This window comes from Colletotrichum jinshuiense, chromosome 3 (assembly GCF_051148585.1).
Source record: "Colletotrichum jinshuiense chromosome 3, complete sequence".
NCBI lineage: Eukaryota > Fungi > Ascomycota > Sordariomycetes > Glomerellales > Glomerellaceae > Colletotrichum > Colletotrichum jinshuiense.
This window is the reverse complement of record NC_139310.1, coordinates 2,583,640-2,603,214: the sequence shown is the minus strand read 5'-3', so window position 1 is coordinate 2,603,214 and position 19,575 is coordinate 2,583,640. Positions and strand designations below refer to the sequence as shown.

Genomic DNA, 19,575 nt, shown 5'->3' with positions numbered 1-19,575 from the left:
AGATTTTTAAGCTCGCGGTAGGCTAGTGAGGTATGCATGTCTCGCCCTGTCGCCCTCCATAAGACCACAAGTCCCGATAGGTGGTTACAACTATAGTCTTCTGCGCGTTTCCCCGACCAAGTAGCCAGTGATATGCGAGAGAAAAACAAGACGCGAGACTGACTACGTGATCGCCCAAAACGACTGCTGTACCGAGCATCTGGCGGTGAAGGCGATTGCCCGCCCGTCTGTAGCCTGCTTGTACTTGATGGTTGGCAGAAGAGACGAGCTACGCGCCGGTTAATAGGCGCTAATTAGATGTTTGTGAGCGTCTGGGGAAAGTCGGCCTCGCTGACAGCGGCTCAGTCACTGATTGGGTGGATATGGCAGTCGTGGTTCCCCGCCGAAACCACAAAGCTGGTAAGACCCCGACCCAAACGTTGTCCGAATTTACGGGGCGCCACTGCCTCGTAGGATCCAACAGGTTGTATTGGAATGCCAGTATGACGCCAGTGCCAATGTAGGTGACTTACGGTTGTAGAATGGTGGGGGACGCATTTGCTCGTGATCACCCTGCAGCTGTGATTACGCTTTTGTTCTAGTGACATGCAGCCAATCACCCTGGATATGTATTTATGAGAAATAGGATGAGTGGATGAGTGTGCTCCCGAAGCACTGGCAAAGGAGGGGGCAATGCCAGCGGAGTTTGCGCCTCCCTTCTTTGCGTTATCTGTTGTAGCAAATGCAAGGTAGAGAAATGTATGCCGAGACCAAAACTTGGGGACCATTCCCTTAAACTGGAGCCCACGTGTGCAGTGCCTCAGTTTGGTGTGCTTGCAGCCTTAACTGCTTCCGATAACATTTCCTGTCGGTGCTATGATGATGTATGATAGTTATTGGGAGGTGTTGAAAAGGGGCAGCTATGCTGCTGCGATTGGTCTTGAAAACTGACAATTCCCTTTCTACCATGATACGACAACAGGGGGTCGTCACCCACGCTGCTCAGTCAACGCCACGGCAAAGCAGGTGAACACTCTGCAGTGCGCAATGAACATACAGTAGCATATTAAACATGGGCGAACGCCTTGGGGCAGAGGGAAACCGCATCTCAAAAGCCACTGGAGGGGCAGATGGACGAAATGGGAGGTTGGTCGGTGCCCAGTGCCTTGCGCCTATTGCGCACATCAGACGGGGGAGGAGCGACCATTGGATCCAACTGTCGAATGGCTGCAGTCGCTGCTAGTTACCCCTGTGCTCAGCGAGCGGCAAACGTCGTCTTCTCGTTGGCCATTTCCATCACAACCAACGGCTTGTCCCAATAGGCTGGTTGGCGTAGGGCGTTTCTTAGAGCACTACCCCGTGGCACCTCGCAAAGTCCCGAGTTTCCCTCCTCCGCTCTCCCAACTTCCATATACAGCCGCAAGTGCACAATATTCCCACATTGGGCTGCTAGATTGTGCTAAACTTTGGTCGCTCCCGTCGGCCCCATCCCATTCTATCTTCTTTTCTTCACCTGCCTAGTCTTTTGCCCCATCTTTTTGGATGTATCCGTCATTGTCTATTGTGTCCATTTCACCACCAGCGGCGAAACGTACGATCGGTCGAGGGGATTTGGACGGCGGGAGATTCGACCTGGTTGTAGTTTCGCTGCGCTGGCAATCAAACTGGTCTGAAAATGAGGATAGGCTGTCTGCAGTTTGCTCCCCAAGTGGGCGATGTTGACAATAACCTCAACCGCGCCGATTCGGTCTTGAGCAAGGCGAACCCCGACGACCTCGACCTTCTTGTATTACCTGAGCTGGCTTTCTCAGGTAAGTCTTTGATTTCGCATCGGTGCGGTCTTTGTTGAGAACCGGAAGACGCTCGCATCGCGGTCGCTCCACTAGTAGGAGTGTCCACAATCATTCATCGATGTCGCGCGTGTTACAACTAGCCACTGCTCCCCGGGGAATGCCACAATACATGCTGACTGTCTTCAGGATACAATTTCAAGACTTTGCAACACATATCGCCCTTTCTCGAGCATTCCGGCTCTGGCATTACCTCGCTATGGGCTCGAACCACGGCTCTCAAGTATAACTGTAACGTGGTTGTTGGCTACCCCGAAAAGGTTGATGTTTCCGACAACTGGCCAACCAGTCCTGAGTATTACAACTCAGCCATTGTGGTCAACGAAGATGGGGAGACAATTGCAAACTACAGGAAGAGTTTCCTCTACTATACAGATGAAACATGGGCCCTAGAGGGCCAAGGCTTCTTCGATGGCTTCATCCCTGGACTGGGAAACACCTCCATTGGCATCTGTTAGTTATCACTATAGGAATCGTGGTTGTGGGATCTTTTACTGACTCGGAAAACATAGGCATGGATCTGAAGTAGGTGCGCTTTGAATCACTCTTGGGTGGCTACTAACACCTGGCAGTCCGTACAAGTTTGAAGCTCCATGGCACGAATTCGAATTCGCCTTTCATGTGCTAGAGTGCGAGTCGAATGTGGTGATCCTGTCAATGGCATGGATGACCCGGGAGGACGGTCGCATGTTTAGCCGTATGCCTAACGAACCTGATATGGATACTTTGACCTACTGGGTTACCCGTCTGGAGCCTCTCATCCGCTCGGAAGGCGACGACGAGATCATCGTTATTTTCTGCAACCGAACTGGGATCGAGGACGATGCTGTCTATGCTGGTACAAGTGCCGTGGTTGGTATCCAGGAAGGCGAGGTCAAGATCTATGGTTTGCTAGGCCGAGGTCAAAAAGATCTCTTGGTTGTCGACACTAACAACCCGCCCTATGCGAAGCTTGTTCACCGTCCGGAACCCAACCAGCCAACAGTCATGCACGGTGAACTAGAGAAAACGAAGCCGTCCCCCACTTCCAGTACACCATCAGGATCGGGAACCACCCAGTCATCCCATACCAACACATCGCAGCAGAGTCACACGGCAAACACGCCAACCGATTCGAAGAATGAACCAGCCAAGCCGCCCTCCTCCGCTGGCTCTTCCAAAGAATCCATAGCCTCGAAACGCGTCAAGCCGTCACCTCGGTCCCAACTGTCTCCTCTACAGATCCCGACAGGTGACATGTACTACAACGCTTCTGCACGATCCCCTGGTCTGGACAGCCCGAATCTCCCGACTCCTACCGCTCCGAGCCCTACGCCACTGTCGATGCGACCCAAGCTGGTCATCCCACTTTCCCCCCCAACTCAGGATTGGCAATCTTTCAGCCCAGTACCTCAAAGCACACAATCCACACGCTCGGTCCAGTCGATACTCTCCAATCGTTCCGTCACATCAAACGGCAGGCCGCCGGCAGATAGCACGCCTTATCCTGATAGCGCTCATCCATTGAGTGGGTATCCCAGGTTCCCAGAGAGAGTGATATATGACGGCCAGGTGGTGATCGCGCAGGGGTCTCAGAGTCCTCTTACTTCAGCTGACAGTGAGTCGCCTTTGTCGCCACGCTACTTCTGGAGGCCTTCCGACACTCTACTGAAAACGCCTATGCAACCTCGAGGTTGGAACGTCGCTCCAGAGTCGCCAATCATGAGACATGCCACTTCACAGACGTACCAAACCTTTCCACTCTGGTCTCAACATGATGTGTTGGCGCGCTCTCACACCTCAAATACTGTTCGCACAGCTGTCACGGCAGTGACTGCTAGGAAGGATGATCCTGAACCGAAAAAGGAGAAAAAGGAAAAAAAGCAAGATCCTTCTTGGCCGAAAAAGACTCAGGTGCCAAAGTCCAGGAGTCCGAGCAAGTCGCGAGGCGGCGAGGTCGTTGGCTCCAAGGATGAGACCGTCAAAACCTCAGGCCAAGAAGTGGTTCCTGCTCGGCCCTCGTCACCCAAGTCTCGTCACGCTAGTCGATCAAGGTTGCGGGATCGTTCTGATTCGGCACTGGCCCATCGCGAGCAAGCTGCGGCTATAACCCAACACCTGGAATCCATTTCCAGAAGAGCCGAGTCGGTCAATAGAGAGCGAGATAGTTCGCAGGATGCCCGGGGCCTCCAGCCTGGGCAGCAATCTTCTTCAAAGTCTCGAAACTGTAGCAGGAGCCGGCCAACGAGGAGACTCTCCTCTATCATGATAGCTGCCAGCCCCAGCATCCTTACTGATGACATTGTGCGCCCATCTTCCACGACAGTATTAGATGGGCACACAACTCAGCAGTCACGGTCTATGTCCCGTCGGGGCCATCGTGAAAGGAGCGAGTCCATCAGCTTGGGGGATAGAGCGGCTTCGAGGGACACGCGTACCCGTTCAAAGGTTCCTGCCTCCGATGGAACTCCTACTCAGAGGCCTCCCTCCCGTACGGCAAGTCGTGGCCGGCAACCTGGGCCAAAGTCGTCTCCGCCTAAGATGTCGCCATACAAAAAGCCGCATTCTTCCACGCGACTGCCGGCTGATACCGCTGTTTCTGTAGATGGAAAAGGAGGCAAAAGTACACCCAATACGTCCTTTACATCGACTGCTTCTGCACCAGTTGGATTCGAGAGAATTGAGGCGGTCCTGCAATATGATTGTCCAGTTCATGGGCGACATTCCACAGGAGGTGTTAGGGCGGCCGAAAGCGCAGCACATGAGCATCACGAGTCATCCGAGATGGTGTTCAGGAGGTCTCTTTCATCTCCTGCTACAGGGACCAACAGCCACAATACCTTGGGCTCGTTGGATAGCATTCAACAGAACCCGCAGTTTTCAGCGATTGGTCAAAACAAGCCCAGCGATGTCTCTTCGCTTTCTGAGACTGTGGAGACGATTTCAACAACAAGTCGATCACCATCTACGCCATTATTTGAGCCAAAGACACCAACGGCTATGGTAATTATTCGTGACTTGGAGGACGCCGCATTCGGGACAGTTCAATCAGACAAGGACAATAGCTTAGCGGAGTTGAGGTGCATAGATAGGAACATAGCGGGAAGGATTCCTGGCGGGGCTCAAAGCACAGTTGCTTAGTTATTCGCAACATCATGGCATAATGACCTTTCATTTGTTTTGCTTTGGATGTTATTTTAAGCAGGGAGTAAGGTTTTGCGAGACGTGTGCTGCCATAACCAGGACGAAGACGAACATACCAGGAAAGGTAATGAATGAATGGTTTAGGTCCCAAAATGAGTTGGAAGGTGGTTAGTATACTGGAGAAAGAACGGTCCGTGTCTCGATCGCTTCGAGTTGGGAGGGAGTTTGAGTGTATTTGCATTTCGCCTCGTTTGCATGCTCTTCTATGTAGGAAGTTAAAGTCTTAGAAGCCAATTCTAAATCACAGTTTTTCTTGGTCTCTCTTGTGCCAGAACGCCTAAACACTCGTTTATGTCTCTCTACTCCGGATACTGACTTGGCTTCTACAACAACTCTTGTCCGTATGCAATGATTGCGAAGAAATCTTAATGAAAAATTATATATTGCCTAAAGCCCCGAGTCAATAAACAAGTTTAGTCAAGTCTTGGCATTCACGGGGAAAGTGTGAGGCATATGCCCATATGTCAATCACGTGGCAGGGAGTTCCCTCTTTTGCGTACATAACGCAACAGGTACCACAAAAAGCATACAGCAACGTAAAAATGTGGGCAACTTCGCTTTTTGCCGCGCTTCTGCAAGGCACCCAAATAATGTGATCTACGATGAGCATATCATACTCCAAGATGGCAGGGCGCTTTCAGTTACCTTGTATTAGGTACTCTCGTCGAGGTGACCGAGAACAGCTGGTGAATGGTGGGATCGAGGTCCTCAGGCACGAGCTACACCGGTCAATGGGGCGATGATCAGGCCAATATGGAAGGCGTTGTGCGGAACAAAGGCAAAATACACGAGGGACATTGTGTTCATGCTCGGCCAACCTGTATTCTGCATCTGACAATCAACGGCCACCAGGCACATCTTCCAACACGTTGGCCGACACAGCACCTGGGAGTGGCAGGGTAAGCAGGAATTGTTTGCCATCAGGGCGCTAGGCCATCTAACGGGCCTCGCCTGGCAGGAGAGAGCCGGTGCGGCGTCCAATGAGCGGTCGGAGAAGGAGTCCCGTACCCGAAGTGGTTGCTGATGTGTGAAATGGAGCAGGGATTCGTGCAGCTTAGCACGGTAGCATTGGGTGTTGGCTGCATCTTGAGTGGCTGGGAGTCGGGAGCGCTCCTGCACACCACTTCCACCACGGCGCTAGGAGGACCAGCAACGACGAGAGATCCGTCCCCGAATCCCCACCCTCGCCGGCCGGGGCCAGCGGTGTGAGCAGGTGAGTACGATCAGTTGGCCACCCAGCACAGCCAAGCTCAGCTCTTCATCACTCATGAGAGCGGGCCGTTGGCGAAGAACACCAGGTCGGGCCATGTTCCCCCATAGTTCTGTGCAAGGTTCGATGGCCTCCTCCATTGCTGTACCACCCTGCCACCCCCAATGTGGTCTTGGTTCGGACCCCAATCACACATCACACCAACAGCCAACGAGATGCAGATGCAGTTGTGCTCCAACGGAGCGAATGGGTCCCTCGCGCCGACCTGCCACCTCTCGTCACAATCACAATGTTTCCACCTTCTCTCTTGCAAGCACCGAAACACATATGAGGCATCGTTTCGCATAGCTCACGATCTTTGATCACATCTTGTCACATCGTGAGCACCTTCGTAGATACTCTCCTCAGCCGCCCTATCGTCATACAAAAAGCCTTCGTAAAGCTCTCTCCTCCCCTCTCTCCATTTCTCTCTCAGATCCATCGCCGCCCCCGCAGGCATGTAAGACAGGCACCTTGCTTCTCAGCAATTGATCCCGAGTAGTCCCCGCTTGTGTGTGCAGCAGCCGACCTGGCCCACGAATTCCCGGTCGGACCGACAATTTACAGTACCAAAGGACTTTCGCCTTTTCTTTCCAAAAAAAAAATATGCGGTCTGCGACGGGAGCTGTCCTGCTGGGTCTCTGCCTGAGCCAGGTATCGGCTATCCACGTGGCCAAAGGTTCACCTTGCGAGACTCTCTGCGGCAATGTGCTCGATGCTACAACAAAAGCAGACGTTGTTTGTGACGAGCACGCGTACACTGGCGGCAGTGCCGGCCCTGTATACCAGCAGTGCGTTTCCTGCGAGTTGTCGAGCGAGTATGCGACTGCCGAGCAGACAGACACGCAATGGTTATTGTGTATGTCGCATGCCCACACTTGCAAGCCTGTGAAGCTTCCATACTGATTGATATGAACAGACAACCTCCGATATGCCGTTTCTTATTGTATCTTCGGGTTTCCAGACAACCCGGATGTCGGTTCGAGTCCGTGTCTCACGAGGTATGTCTGTCCGTAACTGCGCAGATAGTCCGGCCTAGTAACCGTTTAACAGGACTGCCTGCGAGCCGCTACAAAACGCAATCACATACAATGAGTTGGCGTCCAACGGCACCGAGTATGATTATTGCACGGCCTGGGACCACAACCAGGTCAACAGCTGTGCAGCTTGTCTCCGCGCAGGCAACAACAACTACCTGACCAACTGTACGTCCCATAATCAACACGCCGGTGATCCTCAACTGACAAGATTGTAGTTCTCACCATTCTGGATGCCGGATGCCAACAGAAACCCGAGCCTGGATCTACGATTTCTGTGGAAGGCTCGCCCTTTTCAAAGACTCGCGTTAACGTTACTGATCCGACACCAACCAATGCGTACGTGCCAAACTATGACAATGGTCCCATAACATTGGGCGGCAAGGTCGGCATTACCATTGGCGGCATAATCCTTATTCTTGTCCTGGCTGGATTCTTTGTCGTGTGGAACGGCAAGAGAAGACGGCGAGCGTTCTTGAAGAAGCTCGAGATGCAGCAGCAAGGCGGCGGTGGCCGTTCCGGCTGGCCAACGCCTCTCAACACCACTGGCATCAGCGGCACTCCACTCAGCCAGAAGCCTTTGCGTAGCTGGGATGACACGCCCCAAAGCCAAAGGCCTTCGCGCGGATGGGACGATTCACCGATGAGCGCCAACGCAGAAGAGAAGCCTTATACGAGATACTTCTCGCCGTACTCATCCCAGTACAACAGCCCTGTCAGCGGTGCCGAGGCAGCCAGCATGCAATGGCCGGCGAGCGACGCAATGCCCAGAGGGCCACCGCAGGAAATTGGCCTTGCCCTTGGAGGCGTCGATCCAGAGCACAGCTGGCATGATTCCAAAGGAAAAGAGAGATCGGAGTCGTACGAGCTTAGGGAAGTTGAGCGTGACTGGGACGCTAGGCAGAGACAGCCGAGCTCACCGGTCCTCCAGCCCCCACCGCATTCATTGTATGCGGAGCACAATCCGGCGGCGTATCACGGGTTGACAGAGGAGGACCTTCGTAGAGGATACGCCGTATGAGTAGCGGCACGTGAGGGATTGCCATGGCCACTGAATCACGTAGATGTTTCGCTCCTTTTGCATGTTGTTTGTGTTAGCGGGAGTTTGGAGTTAGAAGATACCGATTAAGTGACGAGCATGGTGTTTAATGCTTGATTGCAAGAGTATCTAGGCCTTCGGCAATGACACCGAGAAGCCATTAGAAATAACCAATGATAAATGACTTTGACGACTGTTCATCTCCATCCGCAATTCGGAGATCCTAATGCGGAAATCTTGATAATTAGAAACACACGACGCCTGTTCCCTGGTCAAGCAAGTTTTTCTATCAAAGCGTGGATTTACCATTGGGAAGGCGGAACGGGAGCGAGTCGCGTCCGTCCTGTGGCTAAAACGTGGCGGGTCGACCAATGATGACCGTTCAATGGGCGGTCGGCGCCACAATGTGGGTCCTATACGCATTTTTGGCAGCTTCCACCCCACAGCAGGAGAAAAAAATTTGGATTGAGAAGCTTCAAGTCCCTCCAACACCACGAGACCTTCCTTCTAGACGTTCGCGAGTACCTGCCGCCGCAACGTCAAACACCCCATTGCACCTGCAACGCTCTCGTCGTTTCGGGACAATTCGGCAACAATGGCCATGGAAATCGTCAAGCACAGCGAGGAGGAGGAGTTCGCCATCAAGCCTCAGGCTGCTGTCCCTCAGTTGGACACCAGCAACTGGCCTCTGTTGCTCAAAAACTACGACAAGCGCAAGTTTCTTCCCTCGAACTTGAGCCTTCGCTCGTACAGATTATCAACAGGCGACTGACTGGTCTGCAGTTCTCGTCCGGACGGGTCACTTCACCCCCATTCCGGCAGGATGCAGCCCTCTGAAGCGAGACATCAAGTCGTACATCTCCAGCGGTGTCATCAACCTCGACAAGCCCTCCAACGTTCGTGCTCACCGCCAATCCGTGATTATGATGATCAATTGTGCTGACTGATGTGTAGCCCAGCAGTCACGAGGTTGTCGCATGGGTCAAGCGAATGCTTCGGTATGCAGTCCCCGTTCCTCCCCTCTTGCTTGTATCAGAGCGATGTCCCCATGTCCGAGTTGCGCGACCAGCCCCCACGAATTCGAACGTGTTCTTTCGACGGCGATGGCGTTTTATTTTTTGCGAGATGGTGCCGACGGTTATTTGGACGGACGATTCCGACAGCGGCAGAACGTGTGGGAATTTGGAGTCGCTCCGACAAGTTCGAGGATGTCCATGCGCAGGAAAAATTTCCACAGGCTCTCTCCGGCTTATGGCGACGAACTCTCACAAGTTCACAGAATCAATGGTTTGCCAGGTTGCGCGCTGCAAAGCGTTCTGGCCTAGGCGTGCCCTGTTGGAAGATCTGTCGGAACTCGTCTGCCCAAATCGTCGTGGGCTCTCGACTTCTTTTGCCGCGGGAACTGCCATTGCCGTCCAATAGTCAACGACTACGACCGATCGATTTCGAGGGGCTTTTGCTTCACTCATACCGCTCTCAAATATTTTTTTTTGCCGAAAACGTCGCTAATCATGGTTTTCTGCGCAGCGTTGAAAAGACCGGTCACAGCGGTACCCTTGATCCCAAGGTCACTGGTGAGTAGCGTCCCACATAACTGTCTCGAACGTGTTTTGCTAACTTTCTCAGGTTGTTTGATTGTTTGGTTAGTTGGAACCCTCCAGTCACTGATGGATCCCGTCATGAGATAACTGGCTAACAAACTTTCCAGCGTCGACCGTGCTACCAGACTTGTCAAGTCCCAGCAGTCTGCTGGTAAGGAGTATGTCGCCGTCATCCGACTTCACGACAAGCTGCCTGGCGGCCAGGTCCAGTTTGCCCGCGCCCTCGAGAGTGAGTTCAACCAGGCGTTGCCGCAGTTGCAGGAGTGATTCTGACTCTCCATCTAGCTTTGACTGGTGCCCTCTTCCAGCGCCCGCCTTTGATCTCTGCCGTCAAGCGTCAGCTGCGTATCCGTACCATCCACGAGAGCAAGCTCATCGAGTTCGACAATGTACGTCGATCTGGCCCAACCTTAGGAACAACTGCTGATCATGTATCAATCATAGGACCGTCACCTTGGTGTCTTCTGGGTTTCTTGCGAAGCTGGAACGTATATCCGAACTCTTTGCGTCCATCTCGTACGTTACACCAAATACTCCTTTCAACCTTGATTTTGCTGCTTACACGACTCTTAGGGTCTTTTGTTGGGTGTTGGTGGCCACATGCAGGAGCTCCGCAGAGTGCGCAGTGGTGCCATGGACGAGACTAAGGGCATGGTTACTCTGCACGACGTGCTTGATGCTCAGTGGACGATGGACAACACCAGGGATGAGTCTTACCTGCGCAAGGTCATCTCTCCCCTGGAGACTCTTCTCACTGGCTACAAGCGTATTGTGGTCAAGGACAGTGCTGTAAGTACCCCATTGCAACCCTCCCCAATCCCTCACAGTGGATACGACCCTGTGGGCAATGGCTTCGGTCGACCGACGCATGCATCGTTCTTGCATCCCATACTGACGTATTATACAGGTCAACGCTGTCTGCTACGGTGCTAAGCTTATGCTTCCCGGTCTGCTCAGATACGGTGAGTTAGCCTTCTCGTGATGTCATATGTGATTGTCATGCTGATCCGTTTTGTAGAGTCTGAGATCGAGGTGCACGATGAGGTCGTCCTCATGACCACCAAGGGTGAGGCCATTGCCCTGGGTATTGCCCAGATGTCTACTGTTGAGATGTCGACATGCGGTTTGTCTTCCCTCCCTGAACCCAGATACTTCGTCAACTAACATATTTCAGATCACGGTGTTGTTGCCAAGGTCAAGAGATGCATTATGGAGCGCGACTTGTACCCCAGAAGATGGGGTCTCGGCCCTCTTGCTTCTGAGAAGAAGAAGATGAAGGCTGACGGCAAGCTCGACAAGTTCGGACGCCCCAACGAGTCTACCCCCGCCAAGTGGGTGTCTGACTACAAGGACTTCAGCGCCGTCGAGGGTGCCGCTGCCGCTACGCCGGCTGCCCCGGCCACGCCCCAGAAGGCGGTTGAGGCCCCCGCCAGCGCTGCAGTTACGCCTGCCAACGCTGAGGATGACGGAGAGAGCAAGAAGCGCAAGAAGCACGAGGGCGAGACGCCCGACGAGAAGGCTGAGCGCAAGCGCAGGAAGGCCGAGAAGAAGGCTGCCAAGGCGGCGAAGAAGGCGTCCAAGTCCGGTGCCGCTGACGACGAAGAGGACAGCGACTAAGCTCTGACGAGTTGCGTCTTCTCAATTGGCTCGATACCAAGTGTTTGTTGACAATGGTCGGTGGTTGGCTGTTGTATCATAAAAATGGCTTTGGCAAGTGGCGTTTGGTTCTTGATTTCCTGAACATACTGCGGACTGGCTGGATAGGAGTAGATAGGTCCTATATGAAAAAAAGCGACAGCTACTACTGTCGCATCAGTTCACGTTAATGAGGTCCAGTCTCTCTTACGCGCGGCACCGTCGTAGACATTTAGTTGTTGAGCAAGGTTGAAACAGAGGTACGCAAACCCTTGAAAACTTGTTGTGTATTCCCGGCAGCATCCCAGTGGGTTTTCAGGCTGAGGCACAGTCGGGTCCGAGCCAACGTGGATCTCATCCGAACGGGTATTGTTTGGGATCTCTGTCATAAACAGCGAAATATACGTGTTCCGTTCCCCGTCCGAAGACGAGTTCCCTGAGAAGACAGGGAAGCATTGCCACCAAGCATGTCTCAGGCCACATGCGTTGGTGAGCCAAGGAAACAGCAGCAACTGCCACCGACCCTCCTTGATGCTCATGGAATTGGGACAATGCAACCAAAGAATGCCGCGACTGGGTATAATTACTTGTGCGGATCCTCAATGCTCTCCTGAGATGTCGGCACGTCACCCTGCCTTTTTCGCACCTCCTTCACAGCCCCTCGCCAGGATCACTGATTGTCGGTCGCGCCTCATCCCTCGCGCCCTGCTTCGCCCATGCCCGATCAGCGGGGCCGACACCGCCAGTCGAAGATCCCCCGTCAACCCACCCCGGTCGCCCTCCGTCAAATGCTGTCATCCCGGTCAAGCCAACCCAGAGCCTCCTCCATTGACAACGACGGACGAGGCGACTCGTGGCTGACTTGAAAGGCGGAGAACGGCAGTCGATATGCACGCAATCCTTCCGTGGACAATGGATGGGCAGAAGCCTAATGGGATTGCCGTCTGACCACACGTCTGACGCGCGCCCAGCCCTAGGAACAATTATCATGTAGGTTGATCTGGATTCTGAGAGGTTCTAGCTTCGGGTATTCGGCCGCAGCAGCAGCAGCAACAGTAGCAGCAGCAGCAAGCATAGTGTGAGATGCTGCCACGCACCCGATACCCCCCCGGCCCACATGTTTCAAGCATCTGCTTTGACGTGAATGGAACATGCCCACTTGCGTGGGCGAGCTCAGTAGCAGGGACATGCGGAATGAGATAATTGCAGAAAATGCGTGTGGAGCGTAGAGACCGTCAAACAAAAAAAGATTCTTACGTCCGGCCCAGGGCTTTCTCAAGGGGTAAAGGTCGGTCGAGTACAAGAAGGCTGTCGCTCGCACGCTCCCCGGGACTGTTTTCCCTTCTCGAAGCTCGCTATGACATTCATGACGACGGCACTTGCTTGTGAAGTAATGTGTACTCAGTATTGGAGCTAATAGACTGTCCAATTCCTCGAGAAAAGCGAAAACCTCATCAGCAACGAAAGAACTTGTCTTGTTTCTTGGGACGTTGCAGTTCGTCAAGTCCGGCAAGATATTCCCGCCGTCTTCTTTTAGATACGCCCTCACCCTTTTGCATAATTGTCATTTTTTATTATACCCAGAGAACAATGCTTTCAACAACATCACTACGGCAATGCTGTCTCCTCACAGCGGGCTTATTCTGCCTCGGCGGTTTGCAGCCTGTGTTGGGTGTGCCAGTAGATGCGCTATACGTCGTCGACCGCGACGACAAGGTCCTGACACCGAAGCTCAACACCGACTTTCCGGATCCCGCACTCGTCCAGGCCGATGACGGGCTCTGGTACTCCTTCTCGACAAACGGCAACGGCAACAACATCCAGGTGGCCAAGGCCTCTCAGATCTCGGGGACGTGGGAGCTGCTCGACAACGACGCCCTCCCAGACGTCGGCTGGGCCTCGGGCTCGAACACGTGGGCGCCGGATGTGAGGAGGCTGAACAACGGGTCGTACATCATGTACTACTCCGGCGAGGTCAAGGACGGCGGCGGGCGGCACTGCATCGGGGTGGCCATCTCTAACATTGTCACCGGCCCGTACACGCCAACGCGGGAGCCATGGGTGTGCCCGTTTGCGGATGGTGGTGCCATCGACGCCGCCGGTTTCTTCGACGAGTCCACCAACAAGCGCTACGTGGTGTACAAGGTCGACGGCAACAACGTTGGCAACGGCGGCGACTGCAACAACGGCGTCACACCCCAGGCGCCGACTCCAATCATGCTGCAAGAGGTCGAGGCCGACGGGGTCAGCAAGGTGGGGGACCCAGTTCAGATCCTGGACAGGACCGCCGCCGACGGGCCGCTCGTCGAGGCGCCGGACCTAGTGCGCACCGAGGACGGCCTCTACATCCTGTTCTTCAGCAGCTTCTGCTTCAACTCGCCAAACTACAACGTCAACTACGCGACGAGCAGGAACATCAAGGGCCCGTACCAGCGGCCGTCGCGAATGCTGCTCAAGACGGGCGACTTCAATCTCACCGCGCCCGGCGGTGCGACGAGCGTCGCGGGGGGCGGCCAGATGCTGTTTCACGGCAACTGCCCCGAGACGGCACCCCAACGATGCCTCTACCAGACGACCTACTCGGTCACCGGCAGAGACGTAATCATCAGCTGAAGGGATGAATGGCGGACGGGAGGTGTGTGTTTATGATGGGCGATAATGACTATAATCATATTTTGTTGTTGCATGGTGCTTGTTGGAGAATCATAGCGAACAGCGTTTGGACATACAAAGATGCACAGCCGGAAGTCTAATTGGGTATCCGTATTTCTGTTTGGGTTGATTTTGGGGGGATTATTGTTTTCCCTACTTTGTTTTTCTTCTCATCTACGGGCGTTTGGGTACATAACATGACACTCACATAGCGACTCGAACCCGTTCATGAGACAAACGAAGGGGTCGGGGGAGAAAAAGCCGCACACGCTCCCGTGCGCATCGTCGCACAGCGGGAGGGAGTGGGACGAAGGACACGAGTGTTCTGACGAACACGAAATGATGAACATGCATAGATCGATCTATCTAGGAATGAATTCAAAGCAACAAACTTTCGGTACAGAGGTTCTGCTCAGTGATGGTGCAAAGGAGGGCGTGCCAGCTTACTTTCCAGCAAGGAACCCCAGCAGTCGCGCAGCCCGCCCCCTAATAGTCAAAGTCAATTAAAAGGGAGAGACGGGCCAGGATGGCAAAAAGGCATTGAATTGAGTGAGGCACAGCATTAAGCAGAGCGATCACCCACGAGTGACAAGTTCGCGCACCCACCCACCTGGGGCCCGCAGCGGGTCGGTTACTTGGCTGAGCTCGCGGCTTTAAGTGGAGACATAAATGCCCCGAGGGCTAGGAACCTTGAAAATGTATTAAGCGCCCGCCGACTTGTCACCTCGTGCCAACAGCATCTCGCCCAACCAGACCAATCTCCAAACGCCCTCTTCCCATTGGCACAATGTTCCTCGCCTGTCCACCGCTCCCCCAGATGCATCCCGCAGCCGCCGTGATCACTGACATTGTGACAAGAGCCAGGCACAGGCACCGGATGCCAGGGGAAGGAAGACACTATCGAATGCTGCACCACCGATCTGGGCAGGATGGCGCATGCGGTCCAGTGGCCGCTAAACCGCATCGCATCACGGCAGCCGAAGCACCTCTGCCTGAGAGGTTGCAGTGCACACCGTCCTGCAAGTGCTGGGAGTCTTTAGCGCTGTGCCGTCAGTTGTGCTGCCCACCTGACGAGCTCATCGACAACCTTCATCACGTCGGCAAGCGGCGACTGCTGTGTTGCATAGAGTTCAAGGGCCCATAGATTCCTCCCCTCCTCTGGCTCGCCTTTGGTGCACCACCCGTTAAGGTCAATAATTGGCTGCCTTGGGTCGACATCACCACACCCTCTGCCGATGCCGACGCCCACGTCGTACCGTGGTCGAGCAGATGGGCGGCAGGCCAGCGGGCCATTCTCCGCCTTGGGCCATCGCTCTCTACTCTATCTGGCCTGGCTGCGTTTGTGAGGCCTTCCCCATACGTCGGGATTGTGCCCACTGGTTTGTATGCTGCAGGCCGCCCCGGACCATCACCTTGCCATTCCAGACCATTTGTTCCTGCATCTGTTCCCCCCCTGTCCAAGAGTGGGTGGTGGAGGTGTGATCAGCGTGTTGGCAAGATATATCACGTTCTTGGACCCCTCGATCTCCAAAGCGGTGTTGTCTTGCTGAGTTTGTCCCGTCCATGTGTGAGGTTGTTTGCGTGTTTTGTCTTGGCTTACACAGAGCGATCCCTAATGTCCTTTTCTTGAGATATTACTCTTTGCCTTGTATCGCCTTTTATTAATTGCAGTCTGCGAGGCTCTGGAGTCTTGCTCTGCCTTCCATTCGTATCAACTTCGCTGCCAACTCAACCCGAGAACGTCGCAATGGCCGCCCGATCCGCCCTCCTCCTCATCACCGCCATCGTCCCGGCGTGCGTCTCGGCGTTGCAGGTCACGCCGAACTCGCCGTGTGCCTCGTTCTGCCTGGACTCAAACGGCCTCGACCTCTCGGACCCAAACTCGTCCAACACTAAGGGTAAAGACATCACATGCGTCGATGGTAAATACCAGACCGAGCCTGCGGGCCAGAAGTTCCAACAGTGCCTGAGCTGTCTCCAGGACAGCGCCTTCGTGCAGGGGGACGAGAACGACCAGGACTGGTTTCTGTGTAAGTCGAATAGGCGACATCCGTGCTTGGTATTTCTTTTTCGGCGCTAACCACAACCCTCCAGACAACATGAGGTACTCCTTTGACTACTGCATCTTTGGGTATCCCAACGCTACTGGTGTTGGCTCCAACCCGTGCATGACGTCCACGGCGTGCGGTGCCTTGGAAGCCGCTCTCACCGACGGTGAGCTGGATCCGGAAAAGTCGACGCAGTATTCGTATTGCGACGCGGATGGCGGTTCCATGCTTGGCTCGGCATACGACAAGTGCCTATCGTGTGTCAGAGCGGGCGGCGAACACTACTACCTCACCAACTGTACGTAACCCCTGGTCTTCAAGCCCAATCATGGTCATCTTCTAACTCGTTTGCCAGACCTAGTTGCTCTTGGAGCTGGATGCCAGCAAAGGCCAGCGCCGGGCACAGTCATTGGTCTCAACGAGACCGTCTTCACTAAAGGTATCATTTCGGCTGTCGACGCAAAAGACGCAAAAGACGACGAGAAGCACGATAGCCCAAGCCTGCCCACGACGGCTATCGTGGGCATCGTGATCGGGGTCATTGTCGCGCTCCTCCTGGTTGCCGGGTGCGGCTACATCCAGTACCGCAAACGCAAAGCGCGCAAGGACGGCCGCGGTATCAACCCGGAGCTCTCTCGCCGCGCCAACGGCCACCGCCCGGTCTCCTCGCTCTCATTCAGATGTCAGACGCACCTGACACCCAAGACACCCAACTTTTTCTCCATTGAAGAGGAGGAAGCGCAGAGCGAGAAGCACTACAGCCAACCCACCCAGCAGCAGCAGCAGCAGCAGGACAGGACGTCAAGCCCGCAAGCGACGAAACCCAGCCTGTGGATGCCGCGCAACTCCATCTCCTCCCTACCGAATGTAAACTACACGCCGTACACGGATAAGAAGGGCACGCAAAGAGAGACCCTGCCGCTGGCGAGCATCACCACAACCCTGCCAATCATCCCAGTCAAGGCCCACTCACCGAGGTATAACATGGCATCGCCCCAGGACGACTACGCCACGCCCACATCCACAACCTCGGCGGCGCCGCTGCTGCCCTTCAGGCCGTACGTCCCCTCCGAGCACGGCATCTCGACGCCGTCGCTGGGATACGCGGCGACCTTCAGCCCGACAACGACATACACCTCCCCGACGTCGGGCAACACCGCCAGCCCCCTGCTCAGCCAGGCCGGCTGGCCTGCGCCCAGCCGGCAGTCGCAGATAGAGCCTCCAACGGCGCTGGAGACGGCCAAGGCGATCCCTGGGATGGTGCGGGACCTCGCACGGCCGCTGCCCAAGAGGATCACGTCCCTGGGCGGCGGCAGCCCCGTGGAGACCCAGACGCTCCAGACGGCGTTCCCGCCGCCGCCGCCGCCTCCCAAGAAGAGATAGCTCGTGTCTTTGCCCCCTTCCTACTTTATCTTTTTTTATTTTGGAGATACCTTCCTTTTTGTCATGTGGCTACGGTCCACGGTAGAGTCGATAGCGAGCGGCGTTTGGAGTTAACCTCCATGAAGGATAAAGCATGCCTGGCAAGGCAGGCGGGTTTTGAGGGGTTCATAGGGAGTCATATACACCCAACCAACCAAGCCATAGTCAACCAATAATGAACACATGTATAATCACACACCGGCGGCAAAGATGCGTACTCCCAAGTGCTTTATTTGCCAGTTCATAAATGTTTGCTTCTCACTTCTCGCCGCCTCACCTCCCGCCCCCTCCCCCTCGTCGCCTTGCACCCAATTCATACGATGAACCATCCGGGAAACCCGCTTCTGTTACGTGTAGAGGAGACAATCCAAAATCAAGTCTCTTCTATGGGTATTTTAATGCCCCTGTTGTTATTTTGCCTGAGGGAGAGAAAAAAAAAAGAGGAAAGAAAAGACACTTATGAAAACCCCGATTTCGTACTCCTGGCCCTCCGTTCAAGACCCGCAAACGCCTGTGCTGATGCATATATCGTGACCTCCTCCCCTTCAACGATAACCCCCACCCTTGCTCCATGGCGAGCTGGCCCTGCTCAGTTCCTCCGCCTGCATCATCTCGTTTTGTTCTCTGAACCATTCCGCCCCCTCGTCGAGGTCAACCCTCGAGCTCCTCAGCGACTCTAGGTTCTCCCTCGCTTCGCGCAGTATCTTCTCGATATCGGCGTTGCTCGATGGTCGCTTCTTGACGCGGGTTACATCCGTGGCCGCATCCTCCTTGTCGTCTTCGTGCGACCGTTTCCTTTTACTAACAGGCGAGGTCCCGTTGACCTGCGGCACAGCGCTGCTGCCGTTTAGCGACTGCGAAAAGCGCAACCGGGCCTCGGCGGCGTGGTTGAGGTCCGCGGACACGCTCCGGCGTCGTTCAGTACCGTCCAAGCCGAATGAGCCGAGGCCTGCGTAGCGCTTCCCGTTATACCGCATCTCATTGGCGATGGCCTCCGGCAAGGCCGACCCGTCAGGCATAGTCACAAGGCCCATGGCCTTTAAGCGCCAGCGATCCGACACCTTGCTAACGCGCTTTTGCGATTCCGAGGATGGCGTGAGGCGTGTTGGCGAAGAATAGGCCGACATCGGAGGTAGCGACCGGCGAAAACTGCTGCTGCTCTGGGCAAACTCTTCCCGCAAAGCTCGCGTTTTTGCACCGCAGGGCTTGGCGCCCGATAGTGATTGCGACAAGCTTGTCGTTGACCTGGATCGAGGTAGTGACGTTGTCGTTGCAAGCGCCTCGCCCGCCGCTGGACTTTGGATTATACCAGTGATTGCAGCTTGCTCGTTCGAGACACCGGACAAAATGCCCGTAGCAAGAAGAGCTTCCGCCTCAGCTTGTATATCGGTGTGCGGGTCATCCTTTCTCAGATGGAGGAGCTCTCTGAATTCCTCCACTGGATCAATCCCGCTCCTCTCCAAAGCTCTTCGCCGTGCATCGGCAAGTTTGGCTGCCTTCTTTCTTTTCCTGATCTCCTCCTCTCGAAGCTCCATTTGAGCCCTTCTGTACTCTTCCCTCTCTTGCCGGCGAAGCTTGCTGAGACGAAGGTTTCGTGCAATCTGCTTCCAGCGATAGAAGTACTTGACGGAAAGGTTGTACACCTGGAATTTCCGTGCCTCTGCCAGATCCCTTTCCTCCTCCTCCTTCCGTTTTCTTTCTTCCTCTTCTCTATGATGCTGCTCGAAGGCGTCGGAAACAATCTGTTCGATGACGTACTTCTCGAATTCTTGCATTAAACCGTTGTCACCCATGACAAACCACTTTGCGAAGTCGGCCATGATATCTTGCTTTGACCGTTGTTCCACAGCCGGAGGCATCGGAGCGGGAACTTGGGCGGG

The 19,575-nt window shown here is 54.6% G+C and overlaps 6 protein-coding genes across 6 annotated transcripts; 5 read left to right on the top strand and 1 right to left on the bottom strand.

The window, feature by feature from the left end:
• Positions 1–1,654: 1,654 nt before the first annotated feature.
• Positions 1,655–4,949, top strand: EsH8_III_000735 (uncharacterized protein; the record flags this gene model as incomplete). The annotated part of the gene is made up of 4 exons (XM_083262460.1): positions 1,655–1,790; positions 1,959–2,282; positions 2,342–2,354; positions 2,402–4,949. The coding sequence occupies 4 exons, from the start codon at positions 1,655–1,657 to the stop codon at positions 4,947–4,949; spliced, it is 3,021 nt and encodes a 1,006-aa protein (XP_083122947.1).
• Positions 4,950–6,867: 1,918 nt separating this feature from the next.
• EsH8_III_000734 (uncharacterized protein) lies at positions 6,868–8,319 on the top strand (the record flags this gene model as incomplete). Its single annotated transcript, XM_083262459.1, has 4 exons — positions 6,868–7,120; positions 7,181–7,262; positions 7,315–7,466; positions 7,517–8,319. 4 exons carry the CDS (start codon positions 6,868–6,870, stop codon positions 8,317–8,319), a joined length of 1,290 nt encoding a protein of 429 aa, XP_083122946.1.
• Positions 8,320–8,932: 613 nt separating this feature from the next.
• On the top strand, positions 8,933–11,555 carry EsH8_III_000733 (pseudouridine synthase CBF5; the record flags this gene model as incomplete). Its single annotated transcript, XM_083262458.1, has 11 exons — positions 8,933–9,050; positions 9,121–9,233; positions 9,292–9,335; positions 9,865–9,915; positions 10,046–10,167; positions 10,224–10,327; positions 10,383–10,454; positions 10,512–10,727; positions 10,846–10,900; positions 10,957–11,061; positions 11,113–11,555. The coding sequence occupies 11 exons, from the start codon at positions 8,933–8,935 to the stop codon at positions 11,553–11,555; spliced, it is 1,443 nt and encodes a 480-aa protein (XP_083122945.1).
• Positions 11,556–13,163: 1,608 nt separating this feature from the next.
• Positions 13,164–14,186, top strand: EsH8_III_000732 (glycosyl hydrolase; the record flags this gene model as incomplete). The annotated part of the gene is made up of 1 exon (XM_083262457.1): positions 13,164–14,186. One exon carries the CDS (start codon positions 13,164–13,166, stop codon positions 14,184–14,186), a length of 1,023 nt encoding a protein of 340 aa, XP_083122944.1.
• Positions 14,187–15,972: 1,786 nt separating this feature from the next.
• Positions 15,973–17,656, top strand: EsH8_III_000731 (uncharacterized protein; the record flags this gene model as incomplete). The annotated part of the gene is made up of 3 exons (XM_083262456.1): positions 15,973–16,255; positions 16,320–16,571; positions 16,629–17,656. 3 exons carry the CDS (start codon positions 15,973–15,975, stop codon positions 17,654–17,656), a joined length of 1,563 nt encoding a protein of 520 aa, XP_083122943.1.
• Positions 17,657–18,240: 584 nt separating this feature from the next.
• On the bottom strand, positions 18,241–19,554 carry EsH8_III_000730 (uncharacterized protein; the record flags this gene model as incomplete). The annotated part of the gene is made up of 1 exon (XM_083262455.1): positions 18,241–19,554. One exon carries the CDS (start codon positions 19,552–19,554, stop codon positions 18,241–18,243), a length of 1,314 nt encoding a protein of 437 aa, XP_083122942.1.
• Between the last annotated feature and the right edge of the window lie 21 nt (positions 19,555–19,575).